The 27,461-nt window shown below is 37.9% G+C and overlaps 1 protein-coding gene across 9 annotated transcripts in view; it reads left to right on the forward strand.

Annotated features, from left to right (window-relative positions):
- The window catches only part of LOC117402906 (ras and Rab interactor 2-like), a 92,014-nt gene that overhangs the window by 18,658 nt on the left and 45,895 nt on the right, over window positions 1–27,461 (forward strand). For 4 of the 9 annotated variants that reach the window (XM_034004530.3, XM_034004538.3, XM_034004533.3 and 1 more), the window contains exon 2: window positions 25,030–25,128. In XM_034004530.3, the coding sequence (XP_033860421.3) occupies window positions 25,072–25,128 (57 nt within the window). In that variant the 5' untranslated portion in view covers window positions 25,030–25,071. The other 5 variants (XM_034004531.3, XM_034004535.3, XM_034004532.3 and 2 more) reach the window with 3 other exon arrangements.

Consider the following 27,461-nt stretch of genomic DNA (forward strand, 5'->3'; position numbering starts at 1 on the left):
AGTGCCTCCTATTTTCTGTTCTGAATGCCCCTTTATCTAATCTCCATTTATGACCCCTGGTCCTTTTTTCTTTTTTCAAGTCAAAGAAGTCCCCCGGGTTGACATTGTCTATACCTTTTAGGATTTTGAATGTTTGAATCAGATCGCCACGTAGTCTTCTTTGTTCAAGACTGAATAGATTCAATTCTTTTAGCCTGTCTGCATACGACATGCCTTTTAAACCCGGGATAATTCTGGTTGCTCTTCTTTGCACTCTTTCTAGAGCAGCAATATCCTTTTTGTAACGAGGTGACCAGAACTGAATACAATATTCCTTGATACAGCGGTACGGCAGCAAAAATGTCAGCGCCCCACATGAGAGGAAAATTCACTTTCAATCGGCTTTTAAAACACTCAATGTAGACGTTAATTGCCATTGACAGCTTTTTTTATGTTTTATAATTCAACACATTCATGAATAGATTTATTTAATACCTGCCGATTTAAATACTTTTCAAGAAGTCCTTATAAGACCACTCAGGAAGTTTCTTTCTTATTTTTAAACTTTAAAATTGTCACTCTGCCTGTCAGAAAGCTAATTCAAAACTTAAGTAAACGCTTTGAAATGATGGGCTTCTGCCAGAACATTTCTGTAGCGGTGGATGTTGAATTGTGCTTCAGCTGGCTAAAGGAAGGCTCAGGCAGTTGGAGCATCAGAGGTCATCATAATAATGATCCGTTTGGAGACAGACAAATATCTACCCATGAAAAGTGCGTGGGAGTTCAGAGAGGAGAGAGGAAACGGCTTTGTTTAAAATAGTGATGATAAGAGATTCAATAGTTTAGACTAAAAGGTTTAGGCCTATACAATGGTAAAAATAAGCAGGAAGTTTACCTATGATAAACCATGGGTTGATTTTGAATTGCAGTACTTCTAAATATTGCCTGTTGTTTGTAGATGGAAGCCAAAGAAATCTCAAAAAGTACCCATCCACTACTCACTCATTAAAAGGGAAATTCCAGTCTCTAGTACGTGTTCCCACCATGTATTGAAGTCTATTCAAATTTTGTATTTCCTTCTCACAGCCTTCCATTTGAACTATGGTTTTTCTTATTATTAATGTTCACAACTTACCCCACAACTGCAGCACAACCTCATGTGTGTTCTGTGTTTTAATTTGTTGTTTCTCATTTTCTTGATGGATAAGTGGTACTTAAAAGAGTACAGACAATTGACCACCCAACCAACTCATCCCACCTAACCACACATCAGTATTTTGTTTTCAAAATGTCTTTAAGCATTTCATATTTTATTATTATTATTATTATTATTATTATTATTTATTTCTTAGCAGACGCCCTTATCCAGGGCGACTTACAATTGATATTTTGCTTGCTGGGACAAATAAAAGAAAACACAAGAGAGGAACTGTGCCTTTTCAAATCATCAAATGGGCCATGTTCCAAGTCTCTTACTCTGATTCAAATTTGTTTATTGGTGTGTCCAATCATGCCATATTAAAGGAGGCCAACAGAAAAGAAAAGCTGCATCTGGGACTTAGTAGCAAACAAAAACATAATAAAGGTATTAGGACTTTCACAAGTAATTCACTCTGCTGATTAACTGTGGCTTCCCCAGTACATCTCCGTTTTTCAATTAATTACCAACTGTCCCCTGAACGAATCCAAGATCGTTTACTGTTGCTGTGCATTACTAACTTCCTTGTGCTTGCATTCCAGCACCTGTGATAACAGGCTTCTTTTAACAAACAGCATAAAAAGCTTGCTGGAAAGAGAAGTAAAAATAGCAAAGAATTTATCAACACTAATTTCTCATACACGCAGTAAGTGGAGCCAATGAAGCAGTATTTTAGAGCCACCATGTCACAGTGTGTGGCGTAGTGTCCCGCCCCTATATATTTGTGCACTGTTTTTGTATTATTGTTTGCAGCGCGGATAAAAACGCTGCGTCTTTTGTTATTGTTTTTGTATTTTTAAAAACTTCGTGAGGATGCGTGGCTGATCAGCTACTGATTATTTAACTAGCTGACAGTCATGCATCCTTACCAAACGCGTGCAGACTCTGGCCGAGGGGTAATAAGATCATTAACAACTAGTTAATCCCTCAGCCAGAATATAAGAACCTGCAGCTGTCCGTGCTACAGAGAGTGTACAGCGGAGAGTACGGGGAGCGGAGAGAGCGAGGAGAGAGAGAGAAACTACATTTGACAACAACTGCTAAGTATCGTGCTGGTGCTAAAACCAGCACGCTTATTTGTTTGGCCAACATGCCCTTTTGTTTTGTTGTTTGTTTAAATCTATTGTTTTGTTTTATTACTTAATAAATACGCTGAGCACAGTAGCGTTCAGCTTCACCCGCCCATCCATGGTTTTGTTTCTGGTACTTCCTGGTCCATGACGCCACCACACACGCCACTCAACATCTGCTCGGTCACACAGTGGTATACTGTAAAGTAGGTTATTTTTATTATGTTTTGCTTTGACTTCTTTAACTTGGTACAATAGTCTCAAGAGAACACCCCTCGGGAAGCAAGCAAAGTGTTCTCTAAGACGGAGTTAGCCACCAGACACAATATGAATCAATAAATAAATAAATACATATGTATTACTTGTCATGACGCACGTGCATCAACATATGAAATTAACTGAATAAGTAAAAGCAAAACAATAGCAAGTGTATGTTAATAAACTATAATAATAAAGTGACAGGCAAACTAACGTTAATAAAACTAAAGCAAAACAACACGGTCAAAAAGCTTAAATTGTTATGTACTACGAAATTAGCTGACGGGTGTGTTTGGCAGAGGCAAAAATAATGGGTGTTAGTTAGAGTTAACTTAATGTTAATAAACTAACTGTCAAACTAAATTAACACAGCATTCCTACACACGTTACAAAATGCAGCAGCAATGTACAAGACATGCACATTATTTAACAGAATGGTGAAGCAACTCACCAGAAAGGGAAACACCAAATTGCTTGGCGACTTATGTCTGATTCAGGTTTTTTTCAAGAGCTCGAACAATTTCCAACTTTGTGTAGCAAGAGAAACAGCGGCGCATTTTGCTGTTTGTTTACATGTCATTTTGAGGTGTACTCATGGAAATCGGAAAACAAAACAATTCAATGATATGATGGCAGTTCTGGAAAGATGTAATAAACCAATCATGTCCCTGAAGACACTCTCGCGATGACAAGTCGCGGGGAGTTATCAGTGAAAAGGTGGGTAGGAAAGGACACGATGAAGTTAGCTCATGCTGTTGGTTTTTTGGTTTTCTGAAAACTGCGTGTCAGTTTCAGAAAAAAAAAAGATTGATTGAAGCCCCAGGCAGTTCCTAAATTTGACTTCCCTCTAGGCTGACAACCATCATGGATAGATAAGATATGTTTAGAGTAGTACACATTCTTTACACATTGTTGAGCTGGAAGTTAGACCCTTGTTCCTATGATGGCTAAATTAGACTCCTGGTTACCCATTGCTCAAGTCCACGTCACCCTTGAGATGCAAGGAAGCCCTGGTTATTTTTGTACAAAACAGTACTGTATCTTTTGGGAACAAATCACTATCGGTGCCAAGAAGGTGTTCTTTTAAGCGAAGTTCCTGTTCCTTTAGCCGGAGCATTTATAATGGGGAAAAATGTGTTTCACCACAAGGGTGTTCCCTTAGTTGAAGTGTTCTCATAGGAGGTGTTTCTATATGCGGAGACTACTGTAACCATAGGATTTAACGTGACTGAACAAAAAACTGAGAATGAAATTTATTTGAGGGGAATTAATGTGCACAAACTGGCATCACATATGGATTTATTTATTTATTTATTTATTTATTTATTTATTTATTTATTTAACTTTTATTTGAAACAGGAAGGTCTCTGCTACATAGATGTCATTTTTTGGTTTAAAGGTATCAAGACAGTAAGTTTTGGTTCATCCTGGAGTTTATTCCAAGACCAGGAAGCAAGAAAACTGAATGATTATTTTTTTTTTTTTTCCAAATTCCTTACAAACTTTAGGAACTGAGAATCTTAGAACAGTATTACTAGAGGTAATTAGCAATTTATTAAGATAATTTGGGATTTTGCCAAGGATAACCTTATAAACAATTATGTACCATGGTTTCAATCTTTGCGAAGGTAAAGATGCCAGACCAGCCAATCTATATAAATCACACTGATAAACCGACTAACCCAGGTTGGTTATAAACCTTAATGCAGAGTGATACAAAGGATCTTTCTTAAGACCATGGTAGTAGATACTCTATAATGGCACTATAGTCAATCAAAAAGGCAAAAATGTACTCAAGCTCAGTTGTTTTCCAGTTTGATCTGAAAAACAGGATTTAAGTCTATAAAAAGAATCCAATTCCAATTTTAGTTATTTTGAGAGCATATCGATATGCATTGTAAAATTAAAATTTCTATCTAGCCATGAATTATGAACTAAATAATGACACAGGTCACACTTGGTGGATATACGGTTCTGTAGCTCTCTTAAAGCAAACAAAACAAGAAGTAAAATATCACGTATACTTGTGGATTTACAGAACGTATATAAATGTTATTTTTTAATTATCTGTTTGTGAATAACGGCTAAGAACGGTAAAAAAACATATTTTAAAAGCAAACAGATTTGATGCATGGGACATTTGTTTTCTGTTCAAGAATTGATTTTGGCATGTCTCGACAGTGCCAGGAGACCGGTTTCCAGGTTAACGCCCTCAAGCTTGAGGCCAGAATTGAAATCATGAAGTCAGACTTGATATTAACTTTTTGGTATTAGTAGTACATTATAACTTACCTGGTGCCTCATGGGATTTGTAGGCTAAATCTGTCATTGTTGAGAATGAAGGTACCATTACCTGTATTGCTACACCTCCCAACATTCCATTAATGAAACATGTTACATGACCCCACATTTATTTCCAATTTCTATTTTCTGGCATTATTTTAATATCATTGGCCAATGGCTAATTACTCTTAGAATTCTCATTGAATGTTGATTGATGTGCCGGGAGTTATCAGTGAAAAGGTGGGTAGGAAAGGACACAACGAAGTTAGCTCATACTGTCTTTTGGTTTTTGTTTTTCTGAAAACTATGTGTCAGTTTCATAAAAAAAAAAGATTGATGGAAGCCCCAGGCAGTTTGACTTCCCTCTGACAACTATACTGTAGCTATTCAGAAAGCCTTTTTGTTTAAAGGCTTAGTTGAGATCTCTGAAAATCTACAGTTACCCTAGCTGAAATTTTCCATTTTACTTTGTTTACAAAGCATTTGATTGGATCTTATATTCCCCTTATATAACCCCCCAGGGATACTTTGTTTTTGTTCACAAAAACATCAACTTCAAGTTAGCACTATGTGGTGTGGGTGGGATTCATGTAAAACTTTAAAAAATATATTTTTAATAAGAACATTTGACTTTGCACTACTTGCTTAAACAGGGTTGTATTGGGTGACTGGTGAGGTCCTAATACCTGTTGCACAAGAAGACAATTCATAGCAAGGTAGCCAAATGAATTGGCAAAGTGAACATTAAGTCTAGAAAACTAAACGATCTACAGCAAAGTGATGCAGCATTCAAGAGAATGCTGATCCAGTGATTTTCTAACTAAATATATTTACCCTGTAAATTGTAATGGTTGGCACTATTTCATTGTTTTTGGGAACATAACCATTAAATATATATTTAAAGACCTTATGAATGTGGTTTACTTACTGTAGATACTTCTAGTACATTTATCAACACTTCACATTTGCATTTGCCCTTTTAAGATGAGTAAACTATACCGAGCATCAAAAGAAACTTATCACTATTATAACACATTTATTTTCCCCCCCAAAAAAGGTATATAAATGATCGACATTGACGAAATGTTTTTGGTTTCTTTTTAATCACTCAATCGTTCATCCTTGACCATGACACACTTGAGTGACTATGACTGAAGCATATGCACTTAATCACCTAAATAGTGAGACAGTTGATTGGACAGTGGATATGGAGTGATTTCAGCTGTTGAATTGCAAGCTTGATTAAAAGCAATAAAATCACAGAAAAAAAGCAATATGCCTTGTCTGTCAAGTGAGCAGCACCTTCGTGCAGTCAGCATGTTGGAGGCTGGACTAGGTCAGTGTACTGTGGCTCGCAGTCTTGGGTGCTCACAGCCAGCAATTTCAAACCTTGTGAGACAGTGTAACCAGACACAGTCTGTCAATGACAGGCCACGAACTGGGAGACCAAGAGTCACAACACCTGCCCAAGATCGACAGATCATTTTGCAGCATCTTTGTGAAGTCAGTTGTTAATCAGCACAATAAAAAGTCACTGCATCTGCTCTAAAACAGAGTTTGTCATTTAAAATATAAGTGATACATTTCTTTTGATGCTCAAATATAAGTGATACATTTCTTTTGATGCCCAGTGTACAGCCCACTTTAGTTCAGCCCATTATGCATTTATATATTGTATTATATAAAAGAAAACAAAGTTTACACAAAAACAATTTGAATCCCAGGATCTCTTGAAGCCGACAACCAGTTTTAACTGCACCCTCACAAAACATTTTAAACTTTCAAAACAGTAGTTATAGCAACACATAGTTCTGACTGTTTTTCTTGTGACTGTTGAAGGTTACATTCTAGCAGCGTAGTTCTGAACAGTGCATAGCTTCACATCTGGTCTGGCAAGTTTTATGTCTTTACAAAACCTCTGGCTAAATTACTGTAAATGGGCTCAAGGGGCATCTTCACTAGTAAGGAATTAAAAAAGAAACTAAAATTCAATGACAAATGTTAGACTTTAAGTCTTTTTTGGTGTCTTGATCTTTGCTCCTTTAAAAAAAAAATTTAAAATAATAATATATGCCAGTTCTTTTGTCAATTCAACACTTGTCTTCTTTGTATTCCTTAAGGATATTATTTTCAAGTATTGCTCATCCTTGTTAGACAGCTTTTTGTGTCTTCCAGTCCTGGGTTAATTACAGGTGATGTTTCTCTGTAGTTGTTGATTATGCTTCAGATACCACACCTTGAAAATTGAGTGATGCGAGCTATTTCACTCAATGTTTTTTCCTTCTTTATGCAAGTCAAGGTTGTTATGATAGTAGAAAACACTAGTGGAGGCTTTGAGTAAATTGTTGATGCTCATAATGTATCAGAGTAGAAAAATGCAATGTCTAAGACTTTTGCACAGCAGTGTACATCGTTAGTTAGTTAGTCTTTCATCCTACATTTAAAATGAGATACACAGCATTGTTTTTTGCTGGTTAGCTAAACCGAATTATTCTGGTTCCTTTTGCTTTTTTAGTTCTTCATGCATGCTTTCTGCATAGTTACAGTGCCTTGCATAAGTATTCATCCCCCTTGGACTTTTCCACATTTTCTAATGTTACAACCTGGAATTAAAAAGGATTTAATTAGGATTTTTTGTCACTGATCTACACAAAATAGACCATAATGTCGAAGTGGGGGGAAAAAATCTACATATTTTTCAAAATTATTTACAAATAAAAAACTGAAAAGTCTTGATTGCATAAGTATTCACCCCATTTGCTGTGACACCCTTAAATAAGCTCTGGTGCAACCAATTGCCTTCAGAAGTCACATAATTAGTTGAATGGAGTCCACCTGTGTGCAATTAAAGTGTCACATGATCTCAGATAAAATACACCTGTTTCTGGAAGGCCCCAGAGTTTGTTAGAGAGCATATCTAAACAAACGGCATCATGAAGACCAAGGAGCTATCAAAACAAGTCCGGGATAAAGTTCTGGAGAAACACCAATCAGGGTTGGGTTATAAAAAAATATCCCAAACTTTTAACATCCCCCGGAGCACCGTTAAATCCATTATTAAAAAATGGAAAGAATATGGCACAACCGCGACTCTGCCTAGAGAAGGCCGTCCACCAAAACTCAGTGACCAGGTAAGGAGGGCATTCGTCAGAGAAGCAACCAAGAGGCCAATGGTAACTCTGAAGGCGCTGGAGAGATCCACAGCTGAGATGGGAGAAACCGTCCATGGGACAACTATAACCCGGACACTCCACAAAGCTGGGCTTTATGGAAGACTGGTGAGAAGAAAGCCATTGCTGAAAAAAACCCATATCAAATCCCGTTTGGCATGTGGGAGACGCAGCAAACATGTGGAAAAAGGTTCTCTGGTCTGATGAGACCAAAATTGAACTTTTTGGTCTTAGCGCAAAACGCTATTTGTGGCGCAAAGCCAACACTGCTCACGATTCTGCAAAGAAAATTTTTGATAGTGGAATACAATAATTTTATTCCTCTCAGAAAATACTCTTGTCTTTGTAAATAGGGCCCTCTGTGTTTATTTTAGTAGAAAATTAGGAAGATGTTAAGATAAATAAAGCACTAAAACATGCCACTTACAGTAAATTCCACTAGTAGGGGCATGGGGTAGGAGTTACTCAGTTTGACAGTGTGTTTAAAGCCTGTCTTTAAGCATCTGTGAAATATTAACCACCAGCTGCCTTTGGCTTGCTCGGCCGGGTACAGTATTGGAGGTGGGCGAGTAGGGGAGGGTATTTGACAATACTTTCACATTTTTTCTTTCAAAATGATTTACCAAAGATAGGCCAAATAAAGTTCAGTCTACATCTTTCAAGCAGAGAGTGTCAGACTCCATACCAGACCTCTACAGATGAAAGGCATGAAACCCTAGTCAAGAGGCTGACTCCCTCAGTTGAGCCAGACATTGCATTTATCAAAGAATACACTTGTGAAATGTGTCCATTATAAATCAATGCATCGCCCCACCCTTACATTTTTTTTCCCCGTTGGGTTGCACTTACTGCCTTATTTTGGAGTCAGTTATTGCTCACACAAGTTAGTAACTGAGACACATTTTATTGGAATGTTACCATTTAAAATAGTGCATATTTGTGTTCTCGTGTAGCCTTTTGGCTTCCTTGCCTTTAAGTAACCTTCCAGTGAAACACAATGCTTTATAGATAGATAGATAGATATACAGTACTGTGCAAAAGTTTTAGGCAGGTGTGAAAAAATGCTGTAAAGTAAGAATGCTTTCAAAAATAGACATGTTAATAGATTATATTTATCAATTAACTAAATGCAAAGTGAGTGAACAGAAGAAAAATCTAAATCAAATCCATATTTGGTGTGACCACCCTTTGCCTTCAAAACAGCATCAATTCTTCTGGGTACACTTGCACAAAGTCAGGGATTTTGTAGGCATATAGTCAGGTGTATGATTAAACAATTATACCAAACAGGTGCTAATGATCATCAATTCAATATGTAGGTTGAAACACAATCATTAACTGAAACAGAAACAGCTGTGTAGGAGGAATAAAACTGGGTGAGGAACAACCAAACTCAGCTAACAAGGTGAGGTTGCCGGACAGTTTAGTGTCAAAAGTCATACACCATGGCAAGACTGAGCACAGCAACAAGACACAAGGTAGTTATACTGCATCAGCAAGGTCTCTCCCAGGCAGAAATTTCAAGGCAGACAGGGGCTTCCAGATGTGCTGTCCAAGCTCTTTTGAAGAAGCACAAAGAAACGGGCAACGTTGAGGACCGTAGGCGCAGTGGTCGGCCAAGGAAACTTACTGCAGCAGATGAAAGACACATCATGCTTACTTCCGTTTGCAATCGGAAGATGTCCAGCAGTGCCATCAGCTCAGAATTGGCAGAAAACAGTGGGACCCTGGTACACCCATCTACTGTCCAGAGAAGTCTGGTCAGAAGTGGCCTTCATGGAAGACTTGCGGCCAAAAAGCCATACCTCCGACGTGGAAACAAGGCCAAGCGACTCAACTATGCACGAAAACACAGGAACTGGGGTGCAGAAAAATGGCAGCAGGTGCTCTGGACTGATGAGTCAAAATGTGAAATATTTGGCTGTAGCAGAAGGCAGTTCGTTCGCCGAAGGGCTGGAGAGCGGTACACGAATGAGTGTCTGCAGGCAACAGTGAAGCATGGTGGAGGTTCCTTGCAAGTTTGGGGCTGCATTTCTGCAAATGGAGTTGGGGATTTGGTCAGAATTAATGGTCTCCTCAATGCTGAGAAGTACAGGCAGATACTTATCCATCATGCAAGACCATCAGGGAGGCATCTGATTGGCCCCAAATTTATTCTGCAGCATGACAATGACCCCAGACATACAGCGAAAGTCATTAAGAACTATCTTCAGCGTAAAGAAGAACAAGAAGTCCTGGAAGTGATGGTATGGCCCCCACAGAGCCCTGATCTCAACATCATCGAGTCTGTCTGGGATTACATGAAGAGAGAGAAGCAACTGAGGCTACCTAAATCCACAGAAGAACTGTGGTTAGTTCTCCAAGATGTTTGGGCCAACCTACCTGCCGAGTTCCTTCAAAAACTGTGTGAAAGTGTACCTAGAAGAATTGATGCTGTTTTGAAGGCAAAGGGTGGTCACACCAAATATGGATTTGATTTAGATTTTTCTTCTGTTCACTCACTTTGCATTTTGTTAATTGATAAATATAAACTATTAACATGTCTATTTTTGAAAGCATTCTTACTTTACAGCATTTTTTCACACCTGCCTAAAACTTTTGCACAGTACTGTGTGTATGTGTGTGTGTGTGTGTGTGTGTGTGTGTGTGTGTATATATATATATATATATATATATATATATATATATATATATATATATATATATATATATATATATATATATATATATATATATATATATATATATATATATGTGTGTGTGTGTGTGTGTGTGTGTGTGTGTGTGTGTGTGTGTTTTACTGGAAGGTTACTTTAAGACAAGGAAGTCAGTTTTGCATAGCTATCCAAAATGTTAGGGTTTCAAAGTAATAGTGAGGGATCATTTGCTTCACATAATAATGGTCCTGGACTCGCAACTAGAGAAATTGAAGGTCTCAGAGGAAATTTTGGGGGTCCCAATAAAGTACAAAGTCCTAATGGTATGGTACAGAAATCTTTCTTTTTTTTCTTCATTAAGTTTTGACAATTTTTTTTACAATAAGAAACATACACTAAAAGCCACAAACAGAATCTTTTTTTTTTCTGTAAGAATGAAGTAAGAAGAAGAAAAAAAGCATAGAAATGGAATCCCCAAAAGCAAAATTCCAAAGATCAACCAGCTCTCAATATTAAAAGAGACCAAATGCTCAAAACCTGTCATGTTTTTAAATGAATTAATAATAATATATATATTGTCTCACTTAGACTGCCTGTATTCTACTGAGTTCCCCCAACTAACTTGCTGATTAAATATTACAAACTGTACGTGGTCTGTGCTCCGTGCCAGAACACTAAGCAAAGTGGGAGGCGAAGTACAGCTTTAGTTACATTTGATAAAATGTTTCAACACAATTAATATCAAACTTAACTCGAGGGGGGGCTAATTTTCTTTACATATTTAATATGTTTGACTACTAGTACTTTTTCTCTAACTATGGTAATTTGGAAAAAATAAATACCAGTGTGGTGTTATTTAGAGGTACATGTTAAAAAGTGGTACTCAGCACACTGCGTTTGCTCGCGCATGGATAAACAATTTCCACTAACAAAGCAGGGAAATTTAAAACTGGTACGTTGTGTTGTTTTCGGTCTTTAACTTATTTTTTATTTGCATTTATATTTTCCAGTCTTTTACATTGTTTTTAATGTAATTTATCATATTTTTCCACTCAGTAGTATGCAAATATTTATCATATGCAATATGTTGGGTCTTGTAATTTTTTTTATTTGTGCAACTTTGCAGTGACTTCTCATTTTGTCTTGTTTGTCGTGAAATAGTTTTTACCTTTAAGAGAAACTGGTTCTCTGTTTCCAGTTTAAGTTTGCAAAAAATAATGTATAATTAAAGGTAAATGTATCTCTTTTTGACAACAGTAAAACACCCATCAGATCGCAATTGATTGCACATGTACCAAAATCTGACAGCGTACCACATTCTGTCATTGAATGGGTCAAGTTTTGGTACGCATACAACATTGTGACGATGTGCCACTTTCTAACACTACACCAGTACACAACATCAGAACAACTACCATTAATTATGTCAAGAATTACAAGCAACCACAGTAGACCCTTAAACTTAGCAGTATTGTAACTACAGTGCTGCCAAATAGACAGCAAACGTCTTTCAAACACAGTTGCTTACAGTATGCTTGGGAAGCAGTCAGCAAGGAACACTGAATGGATTCAGCAAAACTAGTACACAAGAGGTCACGTGAAAGGGGTGCAACTCCTGCTCCGATTCAAGAGAGTACCGTGGTCCATGTTTTCCAGTTCTCCACAGCGGGAATTACAACGCAGAGTATGATCCCATCAGTATTATGAAGCTTGCGCCAAACACAACGCAGCTGTATTACCTGCATGATTTAAAAATAAATAAAAAAAACAACCAAAAATAAATAAAAAAAGTGCGATGGGGCTGCCCGTGTCAAACGCGCGTCCAGACGATGCAGACGACTGCAAACGTGAGAGTCCTGACACACCATGCGTGCGTGGCACTGATTCAATTATAGTGTTAAAATTCATCAGATACAAATGTGAAAACAATAATTTACCACTTCCGGATATACCGATATTGTCCTATGAACAATATCCCCAAAAATATACTGTGTACATTTCAAAACACTTAAAAACTACCTTTCAAGCTATCCTGTTGTTTGTTTGTTTGTTTGTTTGTTTGTTTGTTTGTTTGCTTGTTTGCTTGTTTTCACACATTTACTCAAGTGGTATATTTTAAAATTGTGATTGTTTTTCTGCTAATGCCAAATTGTACTGCATGAAGTCTTCTATTTTAAGCACAGGAAGCATGAGCTTCCCCACCCTGTTCCACTAATGTGCCTTCACCCTGCTATAGGGGAGCCACTTGGTTCTAAGCTTGTTTCTGTTTCACTTATTCACAATAAACTGGTTTCATATAGACCCCAGAAAACACCAGATAAACAAGACTTCTGTTAAGTGCAGACTTCCATCTGGAATACAATCAAATACCAGATAGGCTGTCAGTTCTGTGAACCACATCCTGTCATTTTTCCCATCCTTGCTTGCCCTCATGCAATGACATTTCTTATAAAAGAAAAACAGAATTCCCTACAGGCTAATGCAGCGGTTTTCAGCCTGGGGTACACGTACATGAGCTCTCGTCAGGGGGTTCACCAGAGAAATCCTATAATGGCAGACAATGCTTTTTTTTTTTTACACCATGTTATAAGAACTTAAGAAAGTTTACAAACGAGAGGAGACCATTCGGCCTATCTTGCTTGTTTGGTTGTTAGTAGCTTATTGATCCCAGAATCTCATCAAGCAGCTTCTTGAAGGATCCCAGGGTGTCAGCTTCAACAACATTACTTGGGAGTTGGTTACAGACTCCCACGATTCTCTGTGTAAAAAAAAGTGCTTCCTATTTTCTGTTCTGAATGCTCCTTTATCTAATCTCTGTTTGTGACTCCTGGTCCTTGTTTCTTTTTTCAGGTCAGAAATTGTCAATACCTTTTAGAATTTTGAATGCTTGAATCAGATCGCCGCGTAGTCTTCTTTGTTCAAGACTGAATAGATACAGTTCTTTAAGCCTGTCTGCATATGACATGCCTTTTAAACTCAGAATAATTGTGGTTGCTCTTCTTTGCACTCTTTCTGAGCAGCAATATCCTTTTTGTAGCAAGGTGACCAGAACTGAACACAGTATTCTAGATGTGGTCTTACTAATGCATTGTTTTAACATTACGTCCCGTGATTTAAATTCAACACTTTTCATTATGTATCTGAGCATCCTGTTGGCCTTTTTTATAGCTTCCCCACATTGTCTAGATGAAGACATGTCTGAGTCAACATAAACTCCTAGGTCTTTTTCATAGATTTCTTCTTCAATTTCAGTATCTGCCATATTTATATTTATAATGCACATTTTTATTGCCTGCGTGCAGTACCTTACACTTTTCTCTATTAAATGTAATTTTCCATGTGTCTACCCAGTTCTGAATGCCGTCTAGATCATTTTGAATGACCTTTGCTGCTGCATCAGTGTTTGTAGTACTCTGCGACTTAGCAATCGAGTCAACAATGTTGAATCTCCTTTCAAATAAAACCACAGCCGTACTGGTGTACGTTTCCTTTCTGTTAGGTGAGGTTAACTCTATAAACACCCAGCTGGCTGCTGACGGTGTTGAGCGTTGAGCGCACACATGGCTAATTTACATATTTAAATAGCAGGGCGTTGGTTCTTTTAAAAATGTGTAGTATTTAATATATACATTTACTTTCTGGAGTTTAAATGTTCAGTGTTAGTAGTTTAATCAGTTCACTGTTTTATCTACGCTTACGTTTTTAAATAACCGTATTATTGAGTTGAGCAGGCAGCTGGGCCGCCCTACTTTAGACAGCAAAAGCACTCACCTGTTCTGCGCTGGAGCGAGACGACTGTTGTTTACTTGCAATGCTTGTATGTGTTTTTTTCATTATTAATTAATTTGTTGAAGAACTTCTTTGTTGTGCGAGTGCATTACCCTACGCATCCACACCGGTAATTATCAATAAAACCGAAAGCACAGTCTTATTATTATTATTATTATTATTATTATTATTATTATTATTATTATTATTATTATTACAAAAATGGAATCGCAGGATTTAAAATAAATAAATAGAAAATCCTGGGATTGAGAAGTGTCTGGAACTGGATTCCCTACTCCAGACCTACTGAGTGTGTTCATATCATACAGAGAGTACCCAGCAACAAGCTTGAATGGTCTTACAGCTGATTAACACGAACAGACGACTGCACTAAACACTAACATGTAAGCATTTTGCTAAGAGTCATTTTTGACTGCCTGATATAAATATCCCTTTTCTACTTAAACAAATCCACTTTTGGAAATATTCACTTCAAAACAATGTGCTTATTTTGGCAGGGTTCGATACCGCACGAGACACACATAGCATTTTACATTGTCTCATCTCAAGTGTTCAACGATAAAATTCGAGTTCAATAAAAAAAGGTCTGTTTGCAACTTTCAAAAAAATCTGTTTTCTTTCTACACTTCTGCATTTGTTGAAAGAAATGCATGTCTTTTGTTGAATTGCTTTTTGATTTTGATTTTAAATTGGAACCTTAGTTTTGTTTTTCAGACGCAGCACCTGTTTTTGGACTCTTCATTTAGACTCGAGTCTGGATTTTGAAATAATTTTACATGGCATTTTTAGTTGGTGCATTTGCACCATGGTTAACTAATTGGATTTTATTTCGTTAGTTTTTAACAGCGGTTTTCCATTTACATACTTAATCTAGTAATTAGAAAAGACCATTTTTTCCCCCTGTTTTCGTAGGTATATTATGACCCTATCTCAGATGATGGTACGCGGTAGACTAGATTATTTGGAAAGGGGTACCGGGCCTAAAAAGTTTGAAAACCACTGTTCTAATGTGTTTTATGTTTGCACATCAAAAACAACTTGAACTCCCCCCAACACTAACTGAGCCCAGCCAGAATGTCATGTTTATAAAAACTAACAAATTGTTTAAATCTTGTCTGAACACTCTGAACAGTGCAATTTCCCACTGGCGGCAGCCTATTATTTTCTATTTGTAGTGACAACTGATTTTCACATGTTTGCAAGTCTTTTGCCAAAAAGAGAAAGTAGTTTTTTTTTATTTGTTCTCAAAAAGACAAATCTCTGAACTCCCAGACGCTTGAAACTGAACCTTCAAGGTTCAAAACGAATGAGCACAGTGTAAAACACAGTGCTTGATAAGAGATGCATCTCGTGTGAGTGTCTGCAGAGAAATGCTACACTTGCAGAGTTTTATTTTATTTCTCCTTGGTCTTATTTTTTCATGTACTTCCAAGTGCTCTTTTTCTTTTAAATGACCTGACCTTTAACCTCAGAGCTTTCAGTTTTCAGCCATGTCTGCTAAATAATTGTTTTATGTGACAAGTGATTTATGTTTTGCCAGGCAACACCCATCAATGTTAGCCCCTTATGTAAATATTTGAAATATTGTCCAACCACAAAAAAGGTAATGTGAGATACATACAGTACTGCACTGTGAGGTTATTATTCAAATTCTCTTGTTCAGGATCTTTAGCCTTTTTTAAACCATTTTTCTCAGCAACCCCCACCCATCATCTGGCATTCCACTTATCTTTCAAGGATAGAACTGACAACGTAGTTAAGTGTCTTTATTTGAGTCAGTTATGTAGCATTTAAAGTGAAACAGCCAAGGCTTTTAAAAACAGCTTTTTGCCACATCTTCTTACCATGGGAAAACAACATTTCCACATACTACAAGTCCCTTAATATTGTTTTTTTCATTTTCCAGACTTTACATTCACTTGACTCTGATTGAAGGTTTGTTCCCAGTGCACTTCTTGTGCAGAAGGTACATCTATTAGAACCTCAAATGACCCCGGAGTAATACTGTATGTGCAGCACAGACAACAAGTGTGAGTTTTGAGGCTTTGAAATAAAGAATAGATTCCATGGCTGACTTTAATAAACAAGGATTACCTGGAGACAGAATGTTAGAAAATGGATCAAAGCATGCTCATTGTGTTGCTATAATATCCCTGTGTGGCACAGTGTTTGTGATTTGTTAATTTCCCTGTACAACACATAACACAATTGTCTGCATAACTTGCTGTCTGAAAATAAATCCTTGAAAAATACTACAGTAGCCGTTAGTCTTTAGTAGATTAGTTTTATGCCAAATATTTTCAAAAGGTATATGTAAAAAAAAAAGGGATTTGCATTGAAAGACTACACAGTTATTCATGGGGAAGTGTGATCCAAGGGTACATTTGATCATCTCTGAATTAGTGTTTTTTAAGTATTGTTTTAGTATTTAGTTAATTTACTACAGATCCCATGTACTGTATTGTTAAAATCATTTTTTGCCGAAGCAAACTGTTTGAATCTGTGCAAGTTGAAGCCTGGAAAACATTTGGACAAGTATGTGGAAACCTAGCAAGGACTTCTGGCTACAGGGACTTGGATAAGATTGGAGAGTCATTAAACAGCATCAATTAAAAAAGATTTCCAGGCATTACTATCTGGATCATTGTGTTCTTAGTTTTATATGTGATCAGGGAGTGACCTTTTCTTTTCTGGCCAGAGAAGTGCATTAAAAATCCTTTTCAATATAATGAGTCTTTAATTTATGGCGTATTGCCTCTTCTATTTCCAGGGTTTTTGATAAATGCTCAAATGTTATACAAGACGTGCTCAAATTTGTTGGTACCCTTACAGCTCATTGAAATAATGCTTCATTCCTTCTGAAAAGTGATAAAATTAAATGCTATTTTATCATGTATACTTGCATGCCTTTGGTATGTCATAGAATAAAGCAAATAAGCTGTGAAAAGAGATGAATTATTGCTTACTCTACAAAGATATTCTAAAATGGCGTGGACACATTTGTTGGTACCCCTTAGAAAAGATAATAAATAATTGGATTCTAGTGATATTTCAAACTAATTAGTTTCTTTAATTAGTATCACACATGTCTCCAATCTTGTAATCAGTCATTCAGCCTATTTAAATAGAGAAAAGTAGTCACTGTGCTGTTTGGTATCATTGTGTGCACCACACTGAACATGGACCTGAGAAAGCAAAGGAGAGAGTTGTCTGAGGAGATCAGAAAGAAAATAATAGACAAGCATGGTAAAGGTAAAGGCTACAAGACCATCTCCAAGCAGCTTGATGTTCCTGTGACAACAGTTGCAAATATTATTAAGAAGTTTAAGGTCCATGGAACTGTAGGCAACCTCCCTGGGCGCGGCCGCAAGAGGAAAATCGACCCCAGATTGAACAGAAGGATAGTGCGAATGGTAGAAAAAGAACCAAGGATAACTGCCAAAGAGATACAAGCTGAACTCCAAGGTGAAGGTACGTCAGTTTCTGATCGCACCATCCGTCGCTTTTTGAGCGAAAGTGAGCTCCATGGAAGAAGATCCAGGAGGACTTCACTTTTGAAAGAAAAACATAAAAAAGCCAGACTGGAATTTGCTAAAATGCATATTGACAAGCCACAATCCTTCTGGGAGAATGTCCTTTGGACAGATGCTTTTTGGCAAGTCACATCAGCTCTATGTTCACAGACGAAAAAATGAAGCTTTCAAAGAAAAGAACACCATACCTACAGTGAAACATGGAGGAGGCTTGGTTATGTTTTGGGGCTGCTTTGCTGCACCTGGCACAGGGTGCCTTGAATCTGTGCAGGGCACAATGAAATCTTAAGACTATCAAGGCATTCTGGAGCGAAACGTACTGCCCAGTGTCAGAAAGCTCTGTCTCAGTCGCAGGTCATGGGTCCTCCAACAGGATAATGACCCAAAACACACAGCTAAAAGCACCCAAGAATGGATAAGAACGAAACATTGGACTATTCTGAAGTGGCCTTCTATGAGTCCTGATCTGAATCCTATCGAACATCTATGGAAAGAGCTTAAACTTGCTGTCTGGAGAAGGCACCCATCAAACCTGGAGCAGTTTGCTCAGGAAGAGTGGACCAAACTACCTGTTAACAGGTGCAGCAGTCTCATTGAGAGCTACAGAAAATGTTTGATTGCAGTGATTGCCTCTAAAGGTTGTGCAACAAAATATTAGGTTAGCGGTCCCATCATTTTTGTCCATGCCATTTTCTTTTGTTTTATTATTTACAATATTATGTTGAATAAAAAATCAAAAGCAAAGTCTGATTTCTATTAAATATGGACTAAACAATGGTGGATGCCAATTACTTTTGTCAGTTTCAAGTTATTTCAGAGAAAATTGTGCATTCTTTGTTTTTTGTGGAGGGGTACCAACAAATTTGAGCACGTCTGTACATGTATCTTTCTTGCACAGATTTTTCTGCACTCCTCTACAATTTAAAGTACTGCAGATGTCCCCTACTTGCATTCTGATGCATGAATTAAAGGGGGGAGGGTCTCAATTGATGTAAGCTCAGGGTTTAAAATGATTAACATTGTTCCGGTTACATCAATAATGCTTTGAAAGTGATTATTTCCCTTTTAAAGTCTTCTTTTGTCTTCCAGCATGTGTTGAGTTTTAAAATGAAGTTCAGAATAGTTTGACAGCTGCCTCAATCTAAATCTTCCACATCTGATTCCTAATAGAGCCGAGTAAACCCTGTATTAATAAAGGCTGTGGATAACGGGAACTACTTGTCCCGGTTTCTTCATATTCTCACTACAGCGTGTTTGACTGTGCTTGGACAGATCTCTACTTCCTGTGCTGATGAAAAACATTCAGTATGTGGCCGAGACCAGCCTTCTAACCAAATAGTATAGCAGAAGGACTACAGATTGTGGGTTTGATTAATCCCATAGGTAATGACGTCACCTATTGGGACCTAAAACGTTTTCTTCACTTGTAGTCTCTGTTATGTCATATAATCCTTAAATTTGGTTTTAGGCCATCAGTTTAAGTACTTTTATAATCCCCCATTTGTTTGGCTTAGATTTATAATGCACACAACTAATGTCCAGTGTTGGAGTAGTTGTTGTCAATGCAATTGATTTATTAATGTACACCTTTACCTCTACATGTATTACTCCGCTGTACACTGTGTTCAAGGTTGTATTGCAACAAAATAAAATAAACAATAGCAAACAGAACCTTGAAAGAAAATGCTGTTCTATATTCCCATGCATTCTGCTTGCTGTTTAGTTACTGACACGGAGGCTACAGGCTCGGAAGTGTTCCTCGTACAGCTCTTCTGTTTCGGAGGTCATTTGGGACGATAATAAAGCGCCACACTGAAAAAAACAAAGAATAACACAACACCAGTGCTGTAACTTAGACATCAGTGTTTTAAGGACAACAGATCTCTTTGTGCTCGTGGGGGTATTGATCCACTGAAAGGGGCCAAATGTCCCTTTGTGTTGATGCAGCTGACTCCACAAGCAAAAAAAGCAAAAGCAATGCCTTCATTTCTTTACTCTAAAGAGAGTCAGATAGGGTTCCGCTTTTTAAATTTGAAGTTTATATCAAAATAGAGGCTTGTTTCTTAACTTTATTTTTATTTGTATTGTTGTTGTTGTTGTTGTTGTTGTTGTTGTTGTTGTTGTTTCCGTTTCCATCAGCAGCTGTGCAGTATCTGGAGCTGTTTCATAAGCCCCTTTTACACTGGCACTTCTACATGGGTTCTGGCTCCCCAGGTCACAATCCTGCATAGTGTGAAACCACGTACCTGGGTCCGTACCCGGGTTAAGCCAGATCCCAGTGACCCACCTCATGATGTGGGTTGACACACTTTGACCCAGGTTGAGCGAGACAAAGTGCATGACAGCCAACAAAATAACAAACAGACACACCTGCGGGAAGGTTTCACTTCCACAAGGAACGTTTTTGTTTATTCTGTTTAGCCATATTTTTGTTGCTTGAAACACAGCGTGAGCCTGATTGCAGCAGGGATGAAGAGATATTTAATCTAATCAACATTTGAATTGACGGTTCAATCCAGAGAAGCTTGGCTGGAAGTGTGAGTAACAAGCTGTCACCCAGGTCAACCCTGCTTTATCAAAGGCAGTGTGAAATCACGCAGCCGACCTGCATGACACCAGGTCCTGACCCGGGTAAGTTCTGACCCGGGTAGATCATGCGTGCGAAAGGGGTTATAGATTCACTGACACGAAACCAGCAGCCTCATTAGAGTGTGCCAGCTGGACTTACATGAGTGACTTTGCTGTATTTCCTCCTGTGGTGTTAGAAGAGGATACAAAGTCCATTGCTTAATAGCACCACTTGTTAGTAAAGGTGGGATAGCTACAGCTACAAGCTCACCCACAACCTCTAATGCCAATGTTTTGCTCTGTGAGCTAAGATGGCATACTTTACTGCTATACTGTAAAGTTATAATGTATTTTACTTATTTTGTTATCAGCCAGGAAGGGATCACCGTGGTGTATCCTCTAGGGATGCTTTGTTCCTAAATCCTGCCAAACATATTAGTTAACCCTTTCAGCCCTGGATTCTTTTTGTCGAAATTAAGTTATAGAATTCAAAAAATAACTCCCTTTATTGAGTGTACGTGAGAGCAGGACAAAAACATTTTTATATATATATATATATATATTTCTACACTAACTCAGACTTTGACCTAGGGGAGCCCCATGAGGTTCCAACGTGATTTCTGACGGCAAATGTTAACATACAGCGCTAAGATAAGGTTATACTATCAGCTGTTGGCTAACATGTATCATATACAGAAGCAAATCAAGTACTGGTGATCTGTTGTTTAATGTTTGTTGGTACTGTATAACAAAAGTTATTATTTATTACAACTTCAGAAACTTTTCAGTAGAGATTGTGTATATTGTATAAGTGATAACTGTACAGCAAAAAACAGTATTTGCTTTAGAGCATTTTGGACAGTTTCATACCTGTACACTGGGACTGGGTGCAGGACGAGTGCGAGGTTCTTACCCTGCTGCAGTATATAAGGGTTCAGAAGCATAACGTTGGACACACAACAGTAATCTGTGCAGCTAGGCTTGTACTGCAGAAGAAACAGTTCAAAGAGGCATTTTATAATTTTGTTTTCTTCAGCTATTATTTTGTTTAATGTTACTATGTAATGCAATATATATATATATATTTATTGTCAGCTTTTATCTGCGTTTAAAAAGGCTTCCTTAATCTTGTCATCTGTGTTCTGAACCATAACTAAGTGAACAAGCTAAGTGTTTAATTTAATATCTCCCTAATTTTTTTTTCCTGACTCTTCAAGACTGTTGTTTTTAATACTGGTTGGAAAGCAAAACAAGGCCTGTGTTTGTAAACAGCAATTACCCAGGCATGTTGAGCATGTTAAGTGCGTCTAATCAAATTCTGTTTGTTTACACAATGCAACTGAGGACTGATGAGACGGCCTTCCTGTTTATCTGTTGGTTGCTTTGCCTGATACTGTTAATAATATTCAAAGGTTATGATTCTCACCGATGCCTTGTGATGTGTGAAGGGATTAGTTAAAAACAGAAGGACAATATCGACAATACAAAGCCCAGGGGTTATTGTCTTTTAGAAAAGAAAAAAGGCAGTGAAAAAGAAATACCTCTGGAACGTCACAAAATCAAAAACAACAACATTAATGCTGTTCAACTACTTTCAGGAAATTTCTGCTGCAAGACCATATGTTTTGATTCTACCCACAGTTATTTTCTGAAAAAAAAACTCCCAAGCCTGAACTTTATTTCATTTTTTTCATTGTTTTCCTTCCATGTTGTTTTTTTTTTTTTTTTTTTTAGCATGTTGTTACCCCTGGTTCAGCACCCAGCTGAAAACACTGACTGATTTCTGACATTAAAAGGTGCTAGTACTACAATTTACTAGCTGTTTCTGTATTCAGTGTTTTGGGTCTAGGCACTCTAGGGTATCTTTTTCTTCCCACAAAATGTCAGTACTGCAGTGGTGTAATGGCTTGCTTTAAGAAAAGCATTGTAATACCTGTGTTAACCAGAACACATTTTCTTTTGTCAAAACAAGTAAAAGAGAGAGGCATCTTCAAGTAAGCAGCAACCTCTATTAAGTAGCAACAAATGTTCAATCTCTTTGGCGACCAATTTTTGGCACTATAAGTCCATTGTATTTAAAGGTGTGATAATGAAGGTGGCTGTTGTTGTATACATTTAAAAAATAAAATACAAAAATACTTCCAATACCACTGGAACAGGGCTTCTCAAACTCGGTCCTGGGCACCCCCTGTGTCTGCTGGTTTTCATTCCAACCAAGCTCTTAATTACTTAACTATACCATTAACTGAACTAATAATTTGCTTAATTAGACATTTTTACTTGTTTTCAGCTCTACACAGCTGCAGTTCAAGTTACTTCTAAAATGTTATAGCTAACTTGAATCATGCAACTGTTCAAGAGCTGAAAACAAGTAAAAAGTTCTAATTAAGCAAATTCAGTTCAATTAAGGGTCTAGTTAGTAATTGAGAGCTCAGTTGGAATGAAAACCAGCAGACACAGGGGGTCCCCAGGACTGAGTTTGAGAAGCCCTGCACTAGAACGTTATCATTGCCCCCTCCACCCTTTTCTGTTTTATGCGTTAATTTTGCACTGCATGTGCAATTATGTTGGAATTTGTTCTGGAGTGCAGTATGTGGAGACTGACTGGGAGTCTCTCCATCCTTTCTTGGTTAGGGCAGTATTGATATTATCAGATATTATCTGTGGATATACGGAGAAACATGGATGGAAATAAGAGTCCTATTGCATACCAGTTTACCCATTCCAGGTTTTAAAATTAGCCTGATTAGCCACAGAGTATAGGTGACAAGTTCAGGTGGGTCTTATTAAACTTGTATTAAACCAGGAATGGATCAAACTGCTATGCAATGGTCTTATTTTCAACCCTGAGACATGTGTCTGTCTGTATGACAAACTTACATTTTGAATGTGTGCATGCAGCGGATGTTCTACAGTCACGCTGGTCTAACTTTTCATGTTACTGTTCGATCTGCTCTAATTTGTTTTACATCTGCAGCAGAGGATTTTAAGAACTTTGGTCTGTGTGCGCTGTGGCTCAGTGTTATCTAATCTGAGATGCTTGTCTGCAAGGCACCAAAGGAAATGCCTGCATCGCTCAGGGAGGCGGCAACCAGACAAAATATACAGAATAAATGCACAGTTTTTTTTGTTTTTTTTTTAATTGAACTGCCGAGCTGCTTGTAGTTATCCAGCTACGGCTACTGCTTCATTGCGATTTTCAAGCCTGCTTGCAATCCAGACTGGTGAGTCTGCACTGATTTGGGATTTGGGGAAAAACGACAATGATTCACAAACACAAGGAATATGACAGAGAAAAGGGGCAGTGCGCTTTTCAGGTAACCTGGCTTTCACAATTTGACAGGCTGCAGTAAGTCTACGCCTTCAGAAAATAAGATGCACTGCAAGGTTTGTGTCCAGTATGACCTTTAATAGTCGATTTTAAAGCGCATGAAATATCAAGTAATCGTTATAACTGTGAAACTGCTGAAGGCAACGACTTCCAAACAAGGCACGTGAAAAGCGTAACAATTATTACACACCATAAACACCTCTGTGATTTTAAAGCTAAAAGTGCTTTTTAGAACAGCTCACGATCATGCAAAGCAGCAGGACCGTGTTCTGATTTTGAATGGATGTGAGACCTGGATGAGGCAAAAGAATTAAATGTGGGAAAACCTTTAGAAATTCTAAACAGGTACAGGAGTGTATACACGCTATTGCGAGGACCCAGCGTCCAGCCCAGTTAACCAGAATGGCAACTTCTAAATATTTGTTGGTTATCTCGGATGGTTCTACAGATAGTTCCGTTACTGAGGCAGTGATATGCTACGTGAAGTATTCTGTCAACGGTGTTGTATGCTGTCAACGGTGTTGTCCACACAGACTTTATTGGGGTTTGGAATGTGGGGGAAGGCAGATTTAATGTTTATTGTATTTGTTTGTTTTTTAGGAAAAGAAAATTGAAACCTAATATTTTAGGGACCTCAGAAACGTCACATAAGGACTAGTGAGTTTCAAAAGGTACTAGTCCTTAGGACTAGTATCATCATTTTGTTAGTTTCTAACCCTGCTGATGTGTACCGCTGTTTTGTACACCTGCCAACACTAGAGGGCTTTTAATCACTTCAGCATGGTCTGGAATTGGAAAGCAAAGCCAGAGGGGGAAAGGCCAGCACTTCAAGGCAGTCCTTTAATCCATTACAGCACCCCTATGCGCATGGGAGTGCAAACTAGACTGTCTGAGATAACATTGTATAAGACTTGCAGTAACAGGTCAAGAGACTGGGGTGGAGATGGAGGGGAGGGTTTGTTTTGGGCAAACCAAAACAAAGTCAACCCTGTGGGCTTAACCATAACAGTTCCCAGAGCACACAAGAAGGAATAGCAAGGATGTCTTGAAGGTGGGAGGAGGGGGAATAAGCACAAGGCTGCTGTTGACGGAAAAAGAAAAAACTTTGGCAGAGCTGATGTTGTGACTGTTCCTGCGGCTCACGATGGAATTTCCTACAGCCTGGACTAACCATTAAATGTCTCTACTTTCAGGACTTCAGGGGCTAGGCAGCCTTCACAGACACAGACGGGAGGATGTCAGGCACACTAATTGATCCCTGCCGGCTGGACAGGACAGGAAGCTTCTTCAAGGTATTGTGATTTTTTTTTTTTTTTTTTTTGGTCTGATTTTCTGTATTTCCCTAAACTGGCTGATAACTCTTTTCCTTTCTCTCACAGATACTCTTTCTCTCTTCTCACTTCCTAGCAAACAGTGCTTGTCAGAAACCAATTCTGTATAATGCCAGCTGCAGAGAAATTGCTGGGGTTCCAGCCAAAACAGAAAGACAAAAAAAAAAAAAACAGTATGCGATGGAAGTACTGAAAGGAAAGCATCCTTAATTTTAAGTTAAAGATGTTGTGTTTTTTTTTTTTTTTTATAGTAAAAGCGTGCTCACATTTGGTTTTTTTTCTAGACAGCGAAATGTTGAGCTTAGTAAATGTGCTGGTGGAAAAGACCTGAGGTATTGTGTTACAATTTCATGTAACTTTTTATTATTCTGATACAAGTGTTTACATTCCATGCATTTGTTTGTCTTTCAATATGTATGTTTTTTTTATTTGCCCAAAATAAAGCGTGCACAGGTTAGGTACTGGATATGTGGCTTGTCTTGTTTTGTTTAACACTATTGGCAGGACCGCAATAATGGGTGGAAAGGTAGTTATGCCAGTGCCTTAGTGTTTGTAAAGCAAGCACATGTGAAATTGAGAAAACAAAGGAAAACAAAAATAACGTCTAAAGTAATACTTACTGGGAGAACCACAACTGAACCAGATGCTCCACCACAGCTTCTAACTGTGAGAGACAAACTGATCTTATTAAAGCATGAAACCCTCTAGACCAGGGCTTCTCAGACTCGGTCCTGGGGACCCCCTGTGTTTTCATTCCAACCGAGTTCTCAATTACTTAACTAGACCCTTAATTGAACTGATAATTTGTTAATTAGACCTTTTTACTTGTTTTCAGCTCTTAAACAGTTGCCTGTTTCAAGTTAGCTATAACATTTGATAAGTAACTTGAACTGCAACTGTTTAAGAGCTGATAACAAGTAAAAATGTCTAATTAAGCAAATTATTAGTTCAATTAAGGGTCTAGTTAAGTAATTAAGAGCTTGGTTGGAATGAAAACCAGCAGACACTGGGGGTCCCCAGGACCGGGTTTGAGAAGCCCTGCTCTAGACCAGGCACTAACTTGTGGCTCTTTCAGTCCTTTCCAGTCCAGGATTTTGTTCCAGCCCGGTCTTTCATTGCTAATGAAAGCTCAGATTGTGTAATACTGCTCTCCACTTCAGCTGCTGTTGGTGGTGCGCAGGCTCTCCTAGTTGTTTTTGATTACTGCTGCTACTGTTGCCAATAACTAGATTTGCAGCTGCAAACAAAAAGACAAACTAGGGATCTTCGAGTTCATACTATTCTTTTGCTCCACCCCGTGCCCTTCTGAAATTAGAATTTTTACAAAGTAAATAACTAGAATATGAAGCTGGTATTAAAGTTCAGTTGACACCCTTTGACTAAGTTTCATGTCCCTTGGACTTAGAGACTGGGTTGAAACAAAAGTGTATACTGCAAACTTAGTGAGGCAGCTCTTTTTTTAAAACTACTTAATGTACAGCTGGTTTAGCTGTCCTGCAAAAAACAAACAAATATATATATATATATATATATATTATATATATTATTGAATTAACTTTAACAGCTGGACATAACTGAGAGGTTAAACATTGATCTATAGGTGTTAATACCAGATCCTGTGCCTTGTTTAAGTAGACTTCAGTTTGCCTGTTTTCACAATAATCGGTGGTATCACATATTGCATTGGGCTATACAGCTGGCTGTGCCAATCTTTTTTCCAACAGGTGCAATGGGATTGGTCCCAATGTGAGTGTTTGACTAAACTCCTGGCATGCCTGAGGGACCTTCTATTTGACATGCATACAGGCTTTGTCAACCCCATTTAGAGAAGCCCTGACCTCCAGATGCATGGGCTTCTATGCTAACGCCAGTATGTTTTGGTTCAATTTTTAGGATCTGAACCGTTAAAATCCCCCCGGTTGTCTGGAAGTATCTACTTTGCTTGAGCTTGCATAGCAGAACACTGAAGAGATTTCTGGCATGCTGTCCCATGTACATAACATCAGATTTTCCTTTTAAAAGACAAGGGGAGTCAAGGAGTCATTTTAAAATAAATAAGTGTTCTGCCATCTGCAGACTAAACCTGAATACCTTCTTTATACAAGTGTTAATTTCCTTTTTTTCTTTTATTATTATTAACAACATTTATTCAAACAGTGCTTCATTTGTTACACACATCATTGCATCATTTGCAAAGTTTTTTTTGTTTTGTTTCTCTGCCACAGTTTTAGTAAGCTGACTGGAATGTGCTTTACTTGGGGAAACAGGTTAGATGCCAGTTAACCCTTTTGTTT

Source organism: Acipenser ruthenus, chromosome 5, assembly GCF_902713425.1.
Source record: "Acipenser ruthenus chromosome 5, fAciRut3.2 maternal haplotype, whole genome shotgun sequence".
In the NCBI taxonomy this organism is placed as follows: Eukaryota; Metazoa; Chordata; class Actinopteri; order Acipenseriformes; family Acipenseridae; genus Acipenser; species Acipenser ruthenus.